The 22,621-nt window shown below is 39.3% G+C and overlaps 1 protein-coding gene across 2 annotated transcripts in view; it reads right to left on the bottom strand.

Moving 5' to 3' along the window:
* DNAH9 (dynein axonemal heavy chain 9) overlaps positions 1-22,621 on the bottom strand; it is a 245,372-nt gene that overhangs the window by 201,743 nt on the left and 21,008 nt on the right. For both annotated transcript variants that reach the window (XM_087709774.1, XM_087709773.1), the window contains exons 12-24: positions 21,632-21,758; positions 20,250-20,505; positions 19,254-19,495; positions 17,436-17,571; positions 16,484-16,680; positions 15,965-16,389; positions 10,120-10,342; positions 8,659-8,825; positions 6,908-7,778; positions 6,229-6,359; positions 4,848-4,974; positions 3,419-3,571; positions 1,876-2,001 (exon numbers count right to left, since the gene is read on the bottom strand). In XM_087709774.1, coding sequence (XP_087565900.1) covers positions 1,876-2,001; positions 3,419-3,571; positions 4,848-4,974; positions 6,229-6,359; positions 6,908-7,778; positions 8,659-8,825; positions 10,120-10,342; positions 15,965-16,389; positions 16,484-16,680; positions 17,436-17,571; positions 19,254-19,495; positions 20,250-20,505; positions 21,632-21,758 — 3,181 coding nt within the window. The remainder of the gene's footprint in view (positions 1-1,875; positions 2,002-3,418; positions 3,572-4,847; positions 4,975-6,228; positions 6,360-6,907; positions 7,779-8,658; positions 8,826-10,119; positions 10,343-15,964; positions 16,390-16,483; positions 16,681-17,435; positions 17,572-19,253; positions 19,496-20,249; positions 20,506-21,631; positions 21,759-22,621) is intronic.

Genomic DNA, 22,621 nt, shown 5'->3' with positions numbered 1-22,621 from the left:
TTCCCCGAGCCCTTATTTATTAGATGCTTGGAGGAAATGGCTTTTCTTTTTAAAGCAAAGCAAAAACTTCTGAGCTGTAAAGCCATTTGATAATCTTTAGTCATTGGCAGCCTGATTCTTGTAGCCCTGATCTGGCTCAAGAGCCATTAAAGTGGAAACAATGTTTATAGAGGGAGCAAAAAGGTTAAACATTTAACAGTTAAACTTTTACTGGTGGCCTTCGGTTTTTGTTTTTTTTTCAGGGTTTGGCGCTGGCTTTTCCCCCTACTGACTTAACACAAAAGCAAGGCTGTTGGCCCTGTAATAGAAACTTCATTTCCCATTATTTTCACAGCACTGTCCTTGACAATGACCCTTTAGGTTGTTCTTAATCTCTGAACTCTCGTACATAAACCAGGGACAAGCAAGATACCTGCTGGGTTCCTATGGTGTCATAAGCCATGACATGCTTGCTTGTTTTTGGCTCAAAATGTTACGGTTTAAAAATCATGGTAAATAGTAAAGGACATATTTATTTAAAATATCTTCTCTTAACCAACAAACCTACTGAGGTCTAGAGAAGAGACGGACAATCTTTTGTTCAGGCTTGCCCTTAACATCTGGAAGGAATAGGGGTCATAAACTAGATTTGATTACATCATCTACTGTGATGACCCGGGGCATGGCACAGAGATAATACAGGCAGCTAGCAGTTCAAACCACCCCTTTTTTGCTTCAAATTTCCCCAAACAATCCCACATTTCTGGCAAATCCCAGAGCAAAGTGATGACAAACACCCACACACACCTCAAGCAGCCTCTGGCTGCAAATAGTCCAGCCCAGTGCTGTGTACACATGGTTGCGCAGCAATAAATCCAGCAGGGCAAATCAAGGAGTTCAGGAAGCAAAGGATCCAGGTAATTAGCCCAGAAAGCCAGAAATAATGCAAGGACTCTTTGAAAGTTCAAATGTCAGCACTCAATACTTCAGGTATACAGTGTTTGTTCCCAACAAATGCCCCTCCCCACAGAGTCTCCGTAAGTCTCACTCCCCAGATGTGCCTTGTGAAGAAGGGCGGGGCCCTCTTCTCCCAAGTAGTCTGCTGAGTCTGCACTGTTCTTGCCTTCTCTCCACTCTCTGTGCTCGCGGATCAGGAGGGGGTGACCCTTGCTCATCACCTGAGCTCTGTCTCTCATGTTCACCTATCTTGGTCCTCCTGCCCCTGTTCCTCCCTGCCTACAAGCTGTCCTAATCCTGAAAGGCCCTGGCCTGACAGGCCCTTCCCCTCCCTCATTTTCCTCTGAAGCCAACAAAGCTTCCCCCTCAATCTCTGTCGGCTCCAGTTCCAGCTCATCTTCCCCCGCAGAATCAGGCTTCAACGAGGACATGACAACCTACTAGGCTAAAATAGTAATTTATGAATGAATAGATGGAAGAGTTTCAGGAATTTTAACACTGAAATATTAATTATAGATTTTGTATTACCATACAGTCTGTTTTTTTCTGCAACCCAATGTGCCACCATTTTCAGCAATGGTGGTCCCAGGGAAGGGAGGAGGGCATTGAGAATTAGAGGAAAATGATTCAATATCTGCAAACAGAAGCTAAAGTGGCTTTAAACTATGACTGATAGACTGACCATCTGCAGTAGAGATGAAAAATGTTCCATATTAGAGAGTGTATCTGTCTATTCCATTACTCTTCCATATATGCTGGACTTAAAGCAGCTGGCATTTTCAATCCAGCGTGGCAAGCAACTGGCTGGGAAATCCAAAACTAGCAGTCCTATTCATCAGGACTAAAAGTTGCTTGCTTGGGGAAAATGGGAGCAAATATCATTTGTTAAAAAAAAAAGATTCTCCATATTGTTCCCCAGAAAGAGAAGCAAAGCAATACCTGGGCAGGATAGTCAAACAGCCACTGTTCCCTTGCCTTTTCCTCATAAGCCACCACAGCCTCTGTCATCTCATGCCTTACAGTGGCCCGCATGCGATCCAACACACAATTCAGCCAGCACTCCACCTAGAGAAGAAAGTGGAAAAGTAAGTCAGTAGCCATCTACAATGAGTCCTTCCCTGGAAATATCAAAGAATGTTGCTGGACACCCTCCCTGGAAGAGATCCTGAGGGTTGCACCACCTGAAACTGGCCCTCTTGCTATCAAATTCCATATACTCAAACCTTGTTGGGGTGAGAAGAGGTAGCTGTGAAGTTCGTATATATATATATATAAAGTTCTTTATTTTTGGTAGCAGGATTGTGTAAGTTTTTCCCAACTGAGAGCAATAATTTATCTTTCCAGAGGCCACGCTCCAAATGAGGTCAGGACAAAAATTAGATTTGACTTCATTTCCATTTCTTTAAAACTAAGTATTGTAAATATAATTATGCTCCAGTCATGTATTTAATATTTCCTCTCATTGCATATGATATTATAACATAGTACCAATCTTTGGAGGTTCCTAGTGTCCATTTCCAGGGCTTTTGCGAGCCATAGATCAGGCACCTCTCCTTGATTAGCATTTTCTGTAGAAAATCTCATAATTGTTCGTACTCCACCACATCTTATGGAAAGGATAATTCTATGCTATTCTGAGCATCATATATGTACACTAGGTGAAAATCAGTGAGGAAGCTTCCTGTGGCTTTTTGACTCCAACTCAAGGATTGAAACTGAACTTCTCTAAGTTGTTCAGGATCCATTAAAGATAAAGCTAGACTCCAAAGTAACCATTGGTGGTGTGATGTTTTAAGTCAAACTATTCTCCAAGGTACCTGAGGGAAGAATAAGAAGCAATGGGTGGAAACTAATCAAGGAGAAAAGCAACTTAGAACTGAGGAGAAATTTCCTGACAGTTAGAACAATTAATCACTGGAACAGCTTGCCTCCAGAAGTTGTGAGTGCCCCAACACTGGATCTTTAAGAAGATCCATTTGTCTGAAATGGTATAGGGTTTCCTGCCTAGGCAGGGGGTTGGACTAGAAGACCTCCAAGGTCCCTTCCAACTCTGCTATTGTATTGTATTGTAAGTTGCCCATATGATCATTGCTTTGAAATGTCATTTTTTAAGCAAATATTTATTTAAAGCATTTTAAACTTTGCTTTATTCCCTCCCCCACCTCCAAATCTGGTTTTATAATATATTGGCCTCAGCGCATGTCTACATCTTTAAAGATCTGATATAGGAAAGTATGAATGAGAAAGAAAAATACAGCCCTAGTGATAAAAAGGCAGTCCTTCACATCACAATCAACTCAGATAGCATATTGGAAAGGCTGCCCTACTTGACAAAGAAGGATGCCGACCACCCAGCACAATTTCTTTTCTTTCTCTTTGTTTTCCAGGCTGCACGAATAGCTGTCACAGGTGGCTTACTGGAACCTACTGCTCTCTCGCTCTCTCCCAAAAGCAATTTGTTTCTTGACACTCACTTACTTACCTGCCCACTGCAATCACATGGCTCACTAAAATCAACATACTCTTCCTCTTTACTGTACATCCCTAAACCCAGCTTGGTTGGGTTTTGCTCAGAATCCACATCAAACTTCATTTTGGCCATGTTATCAAAAAGTTTTGAGAGATGGCGCTGAACCTACAAAATGAATTAGGACAGGTTGCTCATATTTCAAGGAACACTGAACTTAACTACATTAGGCCCAAATGAGGACTTAAAAATATCAGCTTCCATCTCCTGCTGGTATATTCACTAAGACTACTCTTGTCAGACTTTGAATCAAAGAGAAACACAACTTACACTTTACAGCTCGTTTTCTTAGTTAATTTTCATTTTCAGAGATCTAAATTTTAAAGAACGCCCCTCAACTATAATTGGAATTTAACAGCTTATAAAACAAATCCTGCAATCTTAAAATATATTTATGTAGAAAGCATCTCTCCCTCCATATGACAAATTGTGTATAAACATTCCTACTTGCCATCAACTAAATATTTCAATTGCGCTTAAAGCTTTGCTAGTTTAATATATGGGCCACTAAGATGAAATCATTGAACAGTTAATCCTCTCCAAGAATCAGTAGACAAAACTCCAAGACGACAATGCAAAACTGATAGATTTATCCATATTTCACCATACGTAATATTTATTTTGATTTTACAACACATTTATTTAGATAGGAATAAAAGACAGAATTCAAAATGTTCCCGCTTCTACTAGAGAAGGCATTATTTTTAAGGCATTATTCTTCACTGAGTTACTCTCTTCTTTTGATGCATTTAAGCCTGGATCATATGAAAAGGCTCTGATGAATCCAAGGCACAACTGAAGACCATCCTACCTTCCTTCTTCTCTCCTTTATTTTTATATATGCAAAAATAATTAGATCCAGAAGGCAACAGTTGCCTGATATTAAAAGCTATTGTCCCTTGGGTACCACTATGTAAGCACTTCTGATATCGGTGGGTACGAATGCTTAAATAAATGGCTTCATTTTCCACCCTATTTTTTCTCCACTACAAATGATATTTTCCAATGTGTCTTGCAAACCTCAATATCTATAGCCAACTGGAAAAGTCAGGCACAGTACAAAATATACAGCAAAATGTGATATTCTGCAATTTGCTTGGCATACCTATTCTTCATCTGCAATGGTTTGTACAGGGAAACTTTTCACCTCTTTGCTCTCTCCTGTTACAAACCAATGTTGACTTAATGGAGTTTTAGAGAGAGAAAAATACTAGATGTACAGGCTGCCATCTAGTGGGGATTCAAAGATCCAACATGCCTTGAAAGGGAAGATTTATGGACAATGTCACAGAAATGAAAAAACAGCCAGTGTTGAGGAACTGATTCCAGCATATTTCCCAAAATGCCATGTTTATAACTGGAGAAAACAATGGAAGTGACTTACCAGCTGTGGATTGGTGCCATTTGAAAGAATATCGAGTAAATCAGCAGAGGAAATAAAGTAAAACCTAGGAAAGGCCAATCGTTTGGTGTCTAAATATTCAGCCAAAGCTTTTTCACACAAAGACAATCTGACAAAATCAAACACAAAATAGCATAACTGTATGGAATAAAAGGCAAATACAGCAGTCTAAGTAAATTAGACATTCTGATACACATTTATCCAATTGCACCCTTAATGCATTCACATTTATTGAAATAATGTTTTTATGCACTTACATTGCCTACTGTATACATTTCACTTTTAAAAACAAAGGTTCTGTTATTTTTTTCCAACTCAAGAACTACTTTTGAATGGTTTTTCTGCATTGGGAGAAGTATGTGCAAAAGTCAAAGAAAAAGGAAGCCAAGACAAGAACCACAGGTGGTCCTTGACTTACAATTGGTCACTTAGCAATCATTTGAAGTTCCGACAAACCTATCTGGGAGTACTTACAACACGAAGTTGAAGACAGTGCACACACACACTCCATCAAGATCATACGATGCTGCGAATGGCCATAAAAGTGGCCCAGTTGCTGAGTAACTGAAGTGCAGTCACATGACCACATTTTAAGCTGGCTTTGCAAAGTGGGGGGAGGCATTTTAAAGGGAAAAAGTGGTTTTTAACAAAACCATACTTATAGTGCACCATTGTTTGGCTTAACAACCGTGATTTGCTTAACAACCAGGACTAAAATGGTTATAAACTCAGCTTTGTCACAAGACCAATCCTTTTTTATGACCAGTATGAGTTATATGATGGGCAGGCTGCATTATGGTCATAACTGTGAGGACTATCTGTATATCCATCGTGCTTTAAGTTGAAAATTAATTAATTAAAAGGGATTATTCTTTGTGTTCAGAGAATAATAATAAAGAAGAGATAACAATGATGTTGGACTAAGAGCTTAGAGACAGTCTATCCCCAGTTACAGATACTGACCAAGTGGCACTGGCCTATCACTCTCCCTTAGCCCAATCTCCCCCACAGGGTTGTTGTGAAAAATAGGTGGAAGGAGCAATGCCTTGAGCTCCTACAGAAAAAGGTGGGATTTAAAATCTAATAGACAAACAAATACTGTCCTTTACAAAATGTTGGAATCTTAGCTCTGGCCTGCTCATTTGGGGCATTTTAATGTCCAAAGGCACAGGGCATATACCTCTGTTTGCAACTGAAGAACATAATTAACTCTGCTCATATTATAAAAAGAACAATTCAAGTGACTGAAAAGTTACCTTAAAGTCAGATTTAATCACTCAGAAAAGGAAACTACAAATAGGACCATCCTTACCTACCTAGAAATAGGGGAGCACACAATTCAGGTATATGTATCTCAACGCACCTGTTTTGAATATTTTCTAGTTGCTCATATAGCTGTGGCTTCTTAGTTGCCTCTATTACATTTGGGGTTTTCTCCGCATCATAAGCCAGTTCTTTAAAGTCAACATCAATTCCCTCAAAACGTTTGGAATCCTATAAGCGAGAAGACATGAGTCTTACCGATTTCTTGTGCCTGTCTCTCAAAGGTATTTTTTTATTATTACACATTAAAATCTTTTGAGCAGTGCCTTATCCCAAATATGCAACAGGATGCAAATCAAGATGAGGAATTCCTCTCCAAACATAACCCAGCCACCTCAGACTTATAGCTACAGAAAACACCATAAATTATAGTCTGGAAATTACAAGATAAGCAATGACCATTTAATCAGCAAACTGTGTGCATCAGCCATTTTATACTTTGCAAGAACTCAAGGAACTTCTTATCACGGTATATTTGCATCCTTTACTTATGCCATCTTATCCAGAAGAGCTGTCTACATTAAATATTTAAAACCAGTCCCATTGCTTTCACTGTCACGGTTTCCCCTAAAGAATTGTAATCCTGGGAACTGAATTGCTTTCCTCAGTATGGAGCTGCACAGATTTATTAGCACTACAATTCCAAGATTTCTAATAATTGCTCTCTGACAGTTATGTAGTATTTCCCATAAAAAGGGAATGGTGATTTTTTTTTTTACCTCGGGAAGTTGCGCCCGGATATCTTCTGACCCAATAAATATGCTTTCTAGGTGAGACCAGCTCCGTTGAACTTCAAACCAGATGGAAATGACCGAGTCTGCCGTAGACAGCTTCCTCTGCCAGGAAGACACTTCCTCTAAGAAAAAAGCAATGTATTTGGATGTCATTAAGTTTTGTAACTGCACCTGGTTGTCTTCAAGTGTCTCAATGAGCTCTTCATCAGATTTCAACAGTGGGACATTTGTGCGTGGATGAGGTTCATACTGAAACTCCATGCTAGCCCAGGTTGTTTTCAGTTCCTTCACAACTTTCTCCATGCTCATTTCTTTCACGGCTTTGTCAACAATGCTCCGAACTTCATCTTCAAAATTATGCAAGTTAAGTTTGAGCAGGTCTTCCAAAGTGGTGTCTGCATCCATGGTGAAGTACACGCCTGTGGCTTGCATCAATTGATTCCAATGTCTCTCCCGGATGGCAGGATTTTGCAGTTCTGACACTGCCCTCAAGGAGGTCAGGATGTTTTTCACCTTGTTGTCCAATCCTGAGAAAGCATCCCAAGCTCTCATTTCTTTATCCAAGTTCCGGATGCTTTTGGCAAACTTTTTGCATTCCAGTTCCATATTTTCAACGTTGATATCGACCCATTTTGTAGCTTCCCATTCATTCATGCTGGAGAGCACTACGGAGATCATATCCCAGAGTTCTTTAAGAATGCACATTTCCTTTCGGCACTGCTTGAGCTGCTTGTAGTCTGGAACATTAACTTCAAATAATTCTCCTGATTTATAAATTGAGGTCATGGTATATTCCATTTGCTGTAGCTCTGCGTGGGATGCATCTAGCATTTCATAAGGGTTTGTTGCATCAAATCTAGGAAGCAAGTTTTAACTCAGTTTAATCGGTTTTGTGCACTTTTTTCCCTCACAAATGCAATTAAATGCTAAACATTAATGACTAGGTTATAAAATTGGAACAAGTGGAAATTAAAGAATATGGTATGTTCAACTGCATAGGGAAGAAATATAAATAACTGTCATTTGCCTTCCACCTCATACTTTAGTCTGGCTTGTTGCACCTGCTCATATCTTTCCTGAATGTTGTTTCAAAACAATTTCGGAACCATAAACTTTGCACCTGGGGGAGGGGCACTAATAAAAGACAACAGGCAACAAAACGTATTAAATTTCGACCCCAGAAAGCTAATAAAAATTACAGGCAGGAAACTCTTTCAGAATTCTGCCTTCTGAAGTAAGATGAACTCTGTGGCAAAACCCAGAGGACAAAGGCCAGAAGAGTAGCTTTTTAGCAATTAACTGACCAGGAAATTTCAGGAGAGAGTTGGGTCAAGCTGAGGTGAAAACATCATTTAAGTATTTCACACCAGGCAAGGAAAAAGCCAAGACCAATGCATCAGAACTGCAAGCATAGCGTAATGGCAAATAAAAGGTAAGATATCAACAATACTCATGCCAGGAGCAAAAAGACACCACATGCCTATTCTTTCAATAATAGATATGGAAAGATGCTTTTTAAAAAGGGAACTGTTTTAACCTTCTCTTGCTATTTGGCATTGAGAACACAAGAATTGCAATAACAGGATACTGATTCCAGTGCAAAGAACAAGCCAAATAAATGGGCCTCCCCATTATACCGATGATTTGATCTCTCTATCTTATCACCAGATAAATGTATGCTACCTTCAGTAAACCCACAAGACTTCCATTGCTTCACAACAGTGATTTGCCCTCACCTGAAAGGCGCCTCTTGGCGAAATCTTTCTCTGAATTTATTCTGCTCCACATCAAACAGAGCACACTTCCTGCGAAGTATGGCCACTTCATTTGCCTGCAAGGGAGCCACCTGCTGCTTCATATTTATGGCCAACTTCTTCACATTGTTCCATTTTTCTGGCAGTTCCTGGAAGCAAAAAATAAATAAAATTATGCTGCTTGCTAAAAAAAATAAAATAAGATATTTTGTTTCTAAAAGAGGAACCATGCTGCTTAGGTACTTTGCTAGTTATATGTTTTATTCACTAAATATTGTTTCCCTTTTTTTAATTAGGGGGAAATCTATATCTTGCATCCTATTAAGAAGGAGGGAATAATTTTTCATGGTCTTCAGTGCCCCTCACTATCGTCCTCTTGATCCTACAATTCATATTTCTGTGTCACGATCTTAATGCATGTTATTAGATTAGTAACAGGCAAAGGAGAGGTCTTTAAATAGAATAAATGTGGCATGTTTTTAAATAATTATGTCTACAAAAAACAACTTCAAACTGCCATTTTAGCAGAAGAAAAGCAGTTAAAGGGATGGAAATCTGGATGTGTAGCCCATTCCTAGAATTTTTTTCTCAATTCAATAGAAATACCATGTAATGCTGTTATATTAGGGCTACAGCATCCATTGGCAATGTTTGTCAGGAATGTAAAACCCCGTGACCTGACAAATGCGTGCACGGCAAAAGCACGCCAACAAAACCACGGTGCTAAAACCGCGATGTGTCATCAACGCAACATCATCAATGCGACGACAACAGCGCACCGACAGAAGCGTGATTTAAGTTAAGATAAGGGTTAGGTTAAGGTTAGGGTTAGGGTTAGGGTTAGGGTTAGGGTTAGGGTTAGGGTTAGGGTTAGGGTTAGGGTTAGGGTTAGGGTTAGGGTTAGGGTTAGGGTTAGGGTTAGGGTTAGGGTTAGGGAGGTTTAGGGAGGTTTAGGGAGGTTTAGGGAGGTTTAGGGTTAGGGTTAGGGTTACAGCACGCTTCTGTCGGCGCACTGTTGTCAGCGCGCTTCAGCGCTCATTTGTCGCCACGCTTTAGAACTCGTGGTGTTATCACCATGGTTTAGTCGGGCATGCTTTTGTCGGTCGCCCTTTTGTCGGTGAACCGTAAAACCCCAGTCCTAACTCACCTTGTGAGAACTTGTTTGGTACAAGCTGTTTTATCATTATGAGACATGCAAATGTTTCACCCAGATTATCACCCAGATTGAAATGTCTATTCCACTTTAGAAAACTCAGAGTAATTTACACTGTACACACTGACATCTCTCATCCTGACACTGATTATGTCTTCTTAGCTCCATTACTACTCTTAGGGAGGGTCAAGGATTCCATGACCCTTTCTTCTCTGGAAGAGAATAGTGTCCTTAAATCAGTCAGTGAGTTTTTGCTATGTTCACTTATTTGCATCTAGGATTTCACCCACCTCCAGTTGCCTATAGACATCCCCAGGCAATTCTTGCTCATAATTCTTCAATAATTCAATAGTTTGTTTCAAGGGCTCAAACATCTCATCGGTGCTGGACTGTCTATCTTTAACAGCCATCAGTTGACCCATAACTTCCACCAAACCTTCATAATCTCCTTTCTCCAACTTTTTGTTCAAACCTCTCTCAGCAATCTTTGCAAACTCCTCAAGGTCAGACAAACTAAAGGCAGAGCAGAGGAAACAATCACAGAAAAAACAATATGTTTTTTAGAACAATAAATGTGATAACAAAATCTATCATCCTTCAAGCAAATAACTGGAAAAATGTTTACCTTAGCAAAAAAAAGAAAGAAAGAAAGAAAGAAAGAAAGAAAGAAAGAAAGAAAGAAAGAAAGAAAGAAAGAAAGAAAGAAAGAAAGAAGACGCAACCAGGCTGCCAAATTATAAGGGCTCCTACTTAGCAAATCACATTAACAAAAGAAAAAGGCAGCAATGCAATCCTAAATATTGGAGTGGGGAGAGAGAGAGAACATGCATGACAAATGAGCTGTCAATTTCCAAAGCCCAGTTGCCTAATAAGGGCTAGGACAAATAGGGATGGCAGGTTGCCCACAGCATCTTTTCCCTCTTTTGAAATTGAAACTTTTTCATCACAACCATAGGGAAAATATGGAGAAAGAAATTGGTGCAGTCCTTGGGTCTTAGAGTAATTGAAAGAATTGTAGAATTATTGGATTCCAGATTGCTTTCAACAAGGGTAAGTAAATAAAGTATATTTAGCCATTGCTTGTAGCAACATTTGCCCAGGATTACCTGCCCAAGGGACTAGGAGACATCCACATTACTCTCTTGTTACCTGCTTGCAACAGGTACCTGCTTGATTTAAAGTTCTGGAGCAGGGGTGTCAAACTCACATCATCATGGCGTTCTCACGTGACGTATCACGACTTTTTCCCCTTCGCTAAACCGGACGTGGACGTGGCCAGCGCGTGACATATCCGGCCCACAGGCTGTGAATTTGACATCCCTGTTCTAGAGAGATTGCTGCCATCCTTATTCCTTGGACACGGTAGTGATTCTGACTCAGCAGAGGCCATTTTGCCCAGCACTGCATCCACTTTCTGGACTGATCCTGAACAGTGACTCTAGGGGAGTTTGCCCTCTGAGAGTTCCTATTAGAAAACCACTTAGGATTTGCATATCTAAGCTCTCTCTCTCTCTCTCTCTCTCTCTCTCTCTCTCTCTCTCTCTCTCTCTCTCTCTCTCTCTCTCTCTCTCTCTCTCTCTCTCATCTTATGCAGATAAGATGCACCTTTTTTTGCAAGGCTCATTATTAAGTAATGTTTATCTTGGTGTACAAGCTAAGGCATCAGACTAGAAACTGGGAGGTTGTAAATACTATTCCAGGCACAAAGCCAGCTGGTGACCTTGGACCAGGCACTTTCTCTCAGCCCTAGGAAGTGGCAAACCACTTTGAAAAACCTTGTCAAGAAAACTGCAGGGACTTGTCCAGGGAGTCTCTGAGAATTGGACACAATTGAATGGAAGGAGAAAAAATACATTATTTATTTTAATTTATATCTATCCTGATAAAGTAGAAAAGAGGGATTATAAAATATAGAGATTAGCAGTATAGCTACAATACAATACAATAGCAGAGTTGGAAGGGACCTTGGAGGTCTTCTAGTCCAACCCCCTGCCTAGGCAGGAAACCCTATACCGTTTCAGACAAATGGCTATCCAACATCTTCTTAAAGACTTCCAGTGTTGGGGCATTCACAATTTCTGGAGGCAAGCTGTTCCACTGATTAATTGTTCTAACTGTCAGGAAATTTCTCCTCAGTTCTAAGTTGCTTCTCTCCTTGATTAGTTTCCACCCATTGCTTCTTCTTCTACCCTCAGGTGCCTTGGAAAATAGTTTGACTCCCTCTTCTTTGTGGCAACCCCTGAGATATTGGAACACTACTATGTCTCCCCTAGTCTTTCTATTATCTAGTATCTATAGATACTAGGCATGCCCATGAATCGTTTGAGAAATGTATGCTCCCACCAACAGCAGACTGTCTATCAGCCATGAGGCTAGTCCTAAATATGGATTGGCCCTGAAATAAATCTGAATTCAAATTTCATTTGTAATGGAGAGATGGATCCAGGAAACTTGATATACCCTTTTAGTAAGGTATGTGAGAACTAGTTTTCTAATGGTAAGTGGTCTCTGTTATGCCATCTAAACATAACTTTAAAAGCTATATATCCATGATGGCGAACCTATGGCACCTATGCACCAGAGGTGGCATGCAGAGCCCCCGTTCTGGGCATGAGAGCTGTCATCCCAGCTCAGCTCCACCGCACATACATGCTCACCTCCCACCAGCCATCTGGTTTTTGGGTCTCTGCTGCTCGTGCTCTGGGGGCGGTATAGCAATAGCAATAGCAATAGCAGTGGACTTATATACCGCTTCATAGGCCTTTCAGGCCTCGCTAAGCGGTTTACAGAGAGTCAGCATATTGCCCCCAACAATCTGGGTCCTCATTTTACCCACCTCGGAAGGATGGAAGGCTGAGTCAACCCTGAGCCGGTGAGATTTGAACCGCTGACCTGCTGATCTAGCAGTAGCCTGCAGTGCTGCATTTAACCACTGCGCCACCTTGGATGCATGAGCGGGGGCGTGCGCACATGCACAAGGGTGGGCTGAATATGTGGGGGATTTGCATGCATGCACAGAGGCATGGGCATATGAGCATGCACAGGGCAGGAGCCATTGCACTTTGCCGATGTTTGTGTGTGTCTGCTTTGGGCACTCAGTGCCGAAAAGCTTAGCCATCACTGTTATACGTGGTCCTCTTTTTTTGGCTATCAGCTCAACAGCCCTTAGCCAGGCTATAGAGGTGGAGTCCCAGCCTCCAATTCAGAGGTAATACATCATGAAATGCCCTCTGCTGGAAAGCCACAGCAGCAAATAGTTCTCTCTTTAAACCATATGGACACAAAAGGACTACCGTATATACTCGAGTATAGGCCGACCCGAATATAAGCCGAGGCACCTAATTTTACCACAAAAAAACTGGAAAAGTTATTGACTCGAGTATAAGCCTAGGGTGGGAAATGCAGCAGCTACCGATAAATTTCAAAAATAAAAATAGATACCAATAATGCCATTGCCCATTGAATAACATATACAGCCTGCCTGTGCCCATTAAATATACAGTAGCCATTGTAAAAATTTGCTCTGCATAACAAATTATTATCACACAATACCGGTGTATTCAATGAAATACTTCACTCACCTCATGATGCTGATGTCCCGCTGTGATGATGATGTCCCGCCTCCTATGACACACAGCACAGTGATTCCTATCATTGGATCACTGTACCAGAGGAGGTGGGACATCGCTATGTGGCTGCTTGCCATAACAAGGAGGAGGTGGGACATCATTGCAGAGCGGCAGGAGGGGGAGGAAGGGGAATCGTAAGATAGCCCTGCATTACATTAGAACGTGAGAAGGGGGATGGTGTGGTGCACGCTGCACGGCAAACTGACACAGAGGGAGGGGAAACTCAGGGGCGCTGGGCCATTCACGAGCGTCACCCAGCGGCATGGCCCCGCCCCTTTTTCTCCTCCATTTCGGGCAAATTTTTCACTGACTCGAGTATAAGCCGAGGCGGCTTTTTTCAGCTCAAAAAGTGGGCTGAAAAACTAGGCTTATACTTGAGTATATACAGTATATGGTTCTTTTCCCATTCTAAAGAAAGAATAGCAGCTTAAGCTTCTTCTTTTTTTGCACTGAACAAACTGTAAATAATTGATTTGACAAAATGAATCCCTTCTACTCAGAAAAAAAGATCCCATTTTTAGAAAATATATTTGATATGTTTATTTTTTTCCCTAAAAGAAATGGGCAACTGCTTGCAATATCCTTGGGGTCAATCTTCTCCACTCTTGAAGAAAGCTGAAATCCAAAACATGTTAAATGTATGTATTCAATGTTAATATAAGTAGGACAAATTGCCAGTAAGTCTACAGAACTCCTGTAGTTCCTCATTACTTGAAAAACTATGACATGATCTTCTCTTGGGAATAATCAGGCATTCTCATTTCATATTTTTTTTTATGATTCTATGCTCATAATTTGGAAATATAATTAGTGTCCCTCACATTCTCCAAGAATAAACTACAATTATGGCATAATATTTCCAGCTATATCCCACAAGACCTCACAGAGATTGCTGTACTGTAATCCCTTCAACAAGGATTCAGTCATTGTCATTTGATTATTGTTTTGCTGGAACAATTAGTCATGACATTTAAAGCACAACCATGGGAGTACACAAAAATAGAAGGGACTTTAAACCAGCATTGAAGACATTTAATGGTGACATTGCTTATCCCTTCAGATCATGAAATTATGCACAGGATAAGGCAATTACAAGAAAGAAAAAAAGAAAGAAAAACTAGCAAAGAATCCATCAAGCTAATGCTCCCCAGATCATTAGATTACAGAGTAAGATTACAATTTCCATAATCAGACCTAACTTTCGGAAGAGCTCCAGCTGGCATAGTTTAGAAAATATGAGATTCAGTTAAGTGCATAGTAGCACTTAGTAATTACTGTGATTCTGGAGGTGAAGGACCTGCAAAGCTGTGACAAACAATGGCTAATCAATCCCAAAGATTTGAACTTTCCTATCTTGATCTAAAGGTAGTTTGTATGCATCAGTTCCAGTCTACTATTACTATCTACTGTTTACAGCAACTTGGAAATAAATTCTTTTCTTTGAGAAAAGTAATAATCAACTGATATTGTTCTACTTTTCTATTTAACTTTTCAATTTTACCACTAATAAAACATTCCCTAGTCTGCACAACCTGCACATCAGTCTCTGATGTTTCCCTAATAAAATCTTCCAACCCATAATTAGTACATGTTATATTCCCTTCTTTATTTTTGGTGAAATTAAAACCTTTTAATATTTAGAATATTTAGAATCAGCATGCTGCCTGTGTATTAGGCATTGGTCATGCTAATTAAACAGTTTTCCCCTTTTGGAAGATGTATAATTGTTTCCCCGTAGTTTCTTTTTCCTCCTGTATATATCTTTGGAATTGTAGTAATTGTAATTGCCTGAACTAATTCTTCTCATTATTTGTTAGTGTGGGTATTAATTGTACTAATTGTTCCAATCATATGTGAATTTTAATTTCCCCCACGTAGAAATCACTCCAGCAAATAAGCATTTGCTATATGTACAATGCTCATGTAAAAGTTCACTGAAGTAAGACTTGAAACTGACTCAAATAAACACAGGTCATTCCATGTGGGAATAGAAAAGCTGGTTTGAAGGAATTCAAGGACATTTTTAAAACCAGACAAATGAAAAATGGCGGTGAATTAAAGAAGTCTGATTGAGAACATTACATGTATGGTAATTTTAAATTGAGTTCCAGAAAAATGGCGTTCAACAGGATCCTGAAGAAGATAAACACTGTGATTCACAGAATATCAAACTGATCTCTCCTGGGTCAAGTTTTGTAACATAAGCATGAACAAGCAGATAGTGTTACAATGAGAGAAAATAGACCAAACTACAAGCTATTGAATGAATTCTTGGACTTTTTCATAAACGCCCCATTCTTTCATACAATTTGTATCTACTGAACCTACTTGTTTCCTATCTGAAAAAAGAGGGAAACCACAATGCCAGCGATTTAAAAAATGTATTGATGTACCCTGGAGTGCCACAAAAAAGAAACTTTGGGTCTAGATGTTTATCCATTCTATTTTTTACCACATTTTCTACTTAACACAAGAAACCCAAGAGGAGCAAGAAAAATAGTGGTACCTGTGAGTCACGTAATCAATGAGATGCTGCTTGAACATGAAACTCCATTTTTTAATTACACCCAGAAGAGATGCTTTGAAGGGACGGGCATCCACTTTCATCCAGCTGTCAAGCACACATACTGGTTCCAGGTGGCTCACTTCTTCATAGACCTTCTCATAAGAGTCTATTTGCCCCCTGAACTGCTGAAGTGTTGGTGGGGTCTCTGGGACTCCTTCCTCTGCATGGACTTCTATCTCCTCTGCAGTAAGAACGTGGCCATATAAGAGGAACTGACGTAAGAATTCCTTTCTGTCATCCACATAGAGATAGGAGTAATGGTCAAAGGACTTGCGATAGTCACAACAAGCTGAGATCATCTTCTGGACAAGTCCCATTAACCTTTGGCGCATGTCAGTAAGGTCAGACATCTCCTCCATGTCAGCCTGTCCAGAGACAGAAATACAACCCTGAACTAAACAGAAGAGTGGAGGCATAGATTCACATATAATATAGGATTATGGCCACCAAGGATCAAACCTGATAATGAGGAAATGTGCAGTGATCTGCAAGCCTTGGTACGAGGGAAGAGACCCGGTAGATCTTATTGACAAGCCCTTCAATGATATCATAGAAACCATCGCTGGCACCAGCATCCAGAGAAGGACGAAATATTATCTCAGGGACAGACAACTCCAGCTGCACTTTGAAAAGTGGAGCATGGCCTGCATTGGAATCTGTTGGATAAGAAGGCAGATGTAATTGGTCTGCTAACAGTTCCTTCCCACCTCTGCAGTGAAACACTACTACCACTTTCTACAGTTTGGCACACTTCAGATAACTTGGATTACTGTTTATAGTGTTCTCAGACAGTCCAACCAAAGGCTGTGCTGGCTATAAAATCTAGGAACTGTAGCCTAACACAGATGAAGCAAGCAGCATGTCAGCAGTACAAGGTCAACCGGTACAAGGTCTACGGTCCACAAGGCAATGTAAATCAGGACTACTTTTATTGTAACAGCCATAGTAACAGAAGTCTGAATGTTCACTTTATCTTCATGGAAACTAGGACAAGCCTTGTCTGAGATGCTTTCCAAGCTAGTTTCTTGGCCCAGGCTGAAGACCCGCTTATCTCACCATTGCTTTGGTAGCAGATTTTTCTCCTATTCTCCAAGGCCATTTCTCAATGTCCTCTACACTGCATTAAATGAATAGACATAGACATCGGCATAATTTTGTGGAGGGAAAACATATCTTTGACTTTAAACTCTTATTTCTAATCACAACAAAATAAATCCAGCTACAAAGGGGATAAATCTTGTTATCACAGCCCAGATCTCTTGTAATCCTAATTCTGCACACTTCATCTGGATTAGAACATGAAGTTCCAATATTCTCTCTGCCTCTATTATGTTCATAATAGAAAGAACAATAATGAAATAACCACCCCCAAAAAATCAGAAACGAGTTTGGTCTAGAAGGACAAATTCACCTGTATTTTCCAAAAGATATTTAAGGGAACATTCAATGACATTAAAGAATCCATCCAGAATGATTTCATCTATATGCTCCAAATAAGCTTTCCATACATCAGAAGATGGATCTGCTTCGAAGAGTCTTAAATTTTCCTAAATATAAAGAAATCATAATCAAAAGTAATGTGCTTTGAACTTGTCTCAGCACTAATTGGAAAGGTAGAAACAGTACTACCTTGTATTCCCTTTTACTTTTTCAATATATTTATTTTAATCTAGCAAATATCACTTGAGGGAATCATACATTCTGGTGTGACTGCAGATATCCTATGTCCTATGGAGCCTGCAAGTACCACATTTAGTGGCCTGAAAAGTGTTTGAGAATGATGCTTCAGTTTGCATAAAGGAAAGAATAGGAACTATTAGTCCAGATCATCACTAACTGTGCCTAATACCAACGCTCAAATATTTCAGTACATCCTTTTATCACTTGCTGCCTAATCTTTTATCTGAAGAAGTTAAGTGGATCTCAGATCTTCTTCCTATGAATATTTTGCCATCATGCCACCAGAATCTTTCCAGCGCTTCTACTGACTATCCTTTAAAAACCTGGTTCAATTTTACTTAGAATTATTATCTTCCAAACATGGCAGCAAAACATAGCTGGATGTTTGTGAGAAGAGGATTTTAAGTTTGACCTTTGTTCTCTTAATCAGTTAATTCTCTGAATTATACTAGTCTTTGACCATAATAAAGGTTCTATTTGAGTTGATTTTCTAGAATGATTCATATTTAACAATAGTGGAGAAAATGTTTTTGCTTTATGTTTGCCTCAAAATGGGTGTGATATTTTATATCTGATTATTAGTAATAATGCCTTGAAGACTTTTGAGGATGGTAGAAAGAATAACATTGCCTAAAACAGTGTTTCTCAACCTTGGCAACTTGAAGATGTCCGGACTTCAACTCCCAGAATTCTGGGAGTTGAAGTCCGGACATCTTCAAGTTACCAAGGTTGAGAAACACTGGCCTAAAACCTACCTTAATGTTTTTAATTGATCTTTTCCCAACAAGGTCCTAATGTTTTGGCAATTTTTGCAACCCCTACAATTCTGAATATAATTGAAGAAGTATTTGGGAGGCTCAACCAACAATCTCAATTGACAATTGAGGAATCTTACTAAGATATATTTTGACAATTTACAAGAAATATGGAATAAAGAATTGGAGTCAGGTAACTTATAAATTCCGGTAATAAAATAATAAAATAAAATGTTAACACGTCAGTCTTGGATTTTAAAGAATATTAAATAAGTTTTTCATAGTCTTAAAATGAGACTAATGCACCAAAAAGAGATTATACACAAAAAAGAGGGGAATACAAAAAGTATTTACTAGTTTTTTTCCCCTCTTCATTCTGAATAGTATGACTTTTTGTTGTCTCTTCTAAATTTATATTTTTAGTAGTTTTTTGTACTTCGATATTTTATATATTTTGTTTTGTTGTGAATACATGCAATAAAATCAATCTACAAAGAATAATGAAACATCTATACCAGATACAGTTTCAGAATCTTTCTATTTAATCAGAGACATCTTGATTTGTAGGTGTGGTTTATTTCCCAAACTGTTCTAAATGCGAACAGGTATATATGATGAAAGCAGCTACCAGTTTCTGACCTGGCACTATATTAATGTTAATATAAATGCATATTAAAGTGAGAGCATGGATGAGTCATTTCATGTGTATAACTAATACTTGTAGTCATGGGAACAAATACTTGCAGATGACTCTTTCTAACAGATTAGTTATGTCCATATATGCAGTACCATACCTTAATCAGAAAATGAATCTTATGGCCTGAATCCGTAATGAGCTGATAGTGTTTGTTCAGTCGCTCAAGATGATTATCCAAGTACAGCAAAGATTCTTTTTTCCCATCTTTTCTTTCAAAAACTGGAAAGACCCAAGATTTCATAATATTCTGAATTTCCTCGATGTTGTCTTTGGTTTTCTGGATCGTTTGCTCAAGATTTCGAACACTGTTAACCATGTGTGAAATGCGATCCCAAAGGCCTTCCGATAAAAGCAACAATGGAGAACATTTTAAGAAGCTAACAATGACAAGTCATCCAATCTATAAAACTGAGGGGGGAAATCATTTCTTGCTGTGCTCTTGCTGAAAGGCCAGATGGCATTCCCTTTGGAAACAAACGTATTGCGAGAAAATGTTACCGAACATGAGCTGTTTTCCTCTACATAAATATAGCCTTTGCATGACTACAGTGTGATTTTGCCAAAGCAAAAATAATCTAATACAGAAGGCCAAAAACACAACTCTCATTTTTATGCAATCTTCAACTTTTAATGTCAACTACCGTTACTATTTTTTACATTTTTGGAAGAGAATCTCACCCATCTATTCTAGCCACTCAGAAATGAATCAACATCAGCATGACTTCCCATCCTCCAGATATCTCTTCATTATTTCTTCTCTTTTTATGCTCTTGGGTTCTTTTCAAATGCCAAAGAGTCGTGTTCCCTGACTATTAAAAGTGGAAAATAAATGCCCCCAATATTCAAGCTAAATTCACCTTTTATACTGGGTTGAAATGGTCATAGCACTGTAGGCACCAGATGACTGCAGTGCATACATGACACCAGGAGAGAAAAAAAGAACACGAGTATTTTTTCATTCAGTTTGGTAATGTCCACATTCATCAACCGAGGAGAAACGGTGGGTAAGGAGAGCTTTCTGAAGACCCAGCTTGGCTGAAAGATCGGAAATCGCTTCATTCCTACCACATGTGAGCCTACAAGCGGAGCTTACCTTTTGTTTTCCAATTTAATATTTCTTCTGCTTCTTTCAGCTGAATATCAATTTCATGCAGCTGACTTTCGATGAGTGGATATTCCACCTCCAGGACAGTGCACAATGTTTTGTTGTACCAAGTAGCCATTAAATCCAAGTTGGCCACTAATTGCCTGAAGGAGTCCCTAGAAGAATATAATTCTGCTGCTGTTTCTGGGATCTTCCCAATCTGATCTTCTCCAAGGTAGCTCACTTCTCTTAGAATGGACACCAGCTAGAAAATGACAAAGTAAAACAAAACCTTTGAAACCTTTTCACTGGTATCCTTTTTTTTCTATAAAAAAGTTATAGTTCTTCTCTCCTCTATATATATATCCATTTAGAGATTCAATTATAGAACTTCCTGAATAACAAAATAGGAATACAGGGAGAAAGTTTCCTTTTCAACTCAAAAATATTAACTAGGATTGTCATCCCACCAATATGGGATATTTCTAAAATCCAAACCACACGTGTTTCTACATACAGCAATTCCAGTTTTAATTTCACAAATGTTTATATAAATGTTTACTAGGAAATATGGGGAGCATTGCTTTTATAGTCAAATTCATAAAGGTTTATCAGTTAACCTTATGGTGGTTAACAGAAACTCCATTGAAAAAATAACATGCTTCTGAATATCAACTGGGCATAATGGGTTTAAACTGGGTTTAAACACAGTTGTCTTCTTTCTCTTTCTGCTTGGAGATACTTACATGCGTATGACTGATCTGTGACTACAGGCAGAAAATTATGCTGGGCTTTTGTTTTAATTCAGCATATATATTTTTTTGGATAAAATGTTTAATTTGGGATATGTGAAGTACAGTACATTCGAGCTCAACTGAATGGCATGGTGCAAATCATCAGATCTCAAGATGCTGCTATTCTATCGGATATTTTTTTTAGCCATGTAATTCTCTATCTACTCTGACTGCTCTTTAGAAGGCCAGATCCTGAAAATGAAACTCAAATATTTTGATCATCAAATGAGAAGGAAGGACTCACTGGAGGAGAGACTAATGCTGGGAAAGATTGAGGGCAAAAGAAGACAGGGATGACAGAGAATGAAGTGGCTGGATGGAGTCACTGAAGCAGTAGGCATGAGCTTAAATGGACTCCAGAGGATGGTAGAAGACAGGAAGGCCTGGAGAAACATTGTCCATGGAGTCGCGATGGGTGAGATACAACTTTGCAACTAACAACAACAAATTCTCCATCTCCTTGAGCAATAGCAGAGAACGAACCATTCTTGGCTCCACTTCTAACTTAGAAAATTCCTCACTTTGCAAAACCTCACCTGTTTCTGCCAAAAAGAGGAAGGAGAAGTCTTGCAGAAGATCAATATTGTTTCATCTTACCTGAGGGTCAAAATTGACAGTAATCAGTTTACTCTCCGGATCTCGTTGGATAAGTGGTTGAGTGAGATTATACTGAGCTTTCACAGAGACAGTCTGGAACCATTCTTCATACAGCTTCTCTTGATATCTGCCAGAAGACCAAGTAATCATATCAACACTGTCTATATACTGTCAACAATGTTATTGGAAGAGATTTCCTGGCTATGTTGCAAACAAAGCTGAAGTGAAAAATTGTAGGGGAAGTTCTTGCCCCTCTGTCCCTTCTATCCAGAAAACTACTTGGCTCCTTCCTACAAAGTCATTTCTCCACATAACCACTGCTCCTAGAAGATTTCCAGGTTGCTGCTCAATCAACTTTCAGCTGTTTTAAACTTACAACATATAAACACCATCCAATTTGCAAACTGAATCACAAGAAACCTGGCTCAAAAACAGTTACTGTGAAAGGGATCTTGGAGTCCTAGTGGATGATCACTTAAACATGAGCCAGCAGCGTGGAGCAGCAGACAAAAAAGCTAATACAATCCTTGATTGTATAAAAAAGGCATAGAATCAAAATTACACAAAGTATTAGCATCGCTTTATAAAGCCTTAGTAAGGCCACACTTGGAATACTGCATCCAATTTTGGTCACCACACAACAAAAACAACACTGAAACCTTGGAAAAAGTACAGAGTAAAGCAACTAAGATGATTAAAGGCCTAGAGACTAAAACATATGAAGAATGTTGGGTTTGGCTAGTCTAGAGAAAAGAAGCACTAGAAGTAACATGACAGCAGTATTCTAGTATTTGAGGGGCTGCCACAAAGAGGAGGGGGTCAACTTATCTTCCAAAGCACCAGAGGGCAGGACAAGAAACAATGGAGGCAAACTAAGGAGAGATGCAAACTGGAATTAAGGAGAAACTTCCTAACAGTGAGAATAATTAACCAGTAGAACAGCTTGCCTTCAGAAGTTATGGGTGCTTCAACACTGGAGGTTTTTAAGAA

Source organism: Thamnophis sirtalis, unplaced genomic scaffold (genome assembly GCF_051295495.1).
Source record: "Thamnophis sirtalis isolate CommonGarterSnake01/CBP01778 unplaced genomic scaffold, rThaSir2_p1.2 scaffold_3, whole genome shotgun sequence".
Lineage (NCBI taxonomy): Eukaryota > Metazoa > Chordata > Lepidosauria > Squamata > Natricidae > Thamnophis > Thamnophis sirtalis.
This window is presented reverse-complemented; position numbering and strand designations above follow the sequence as displayed.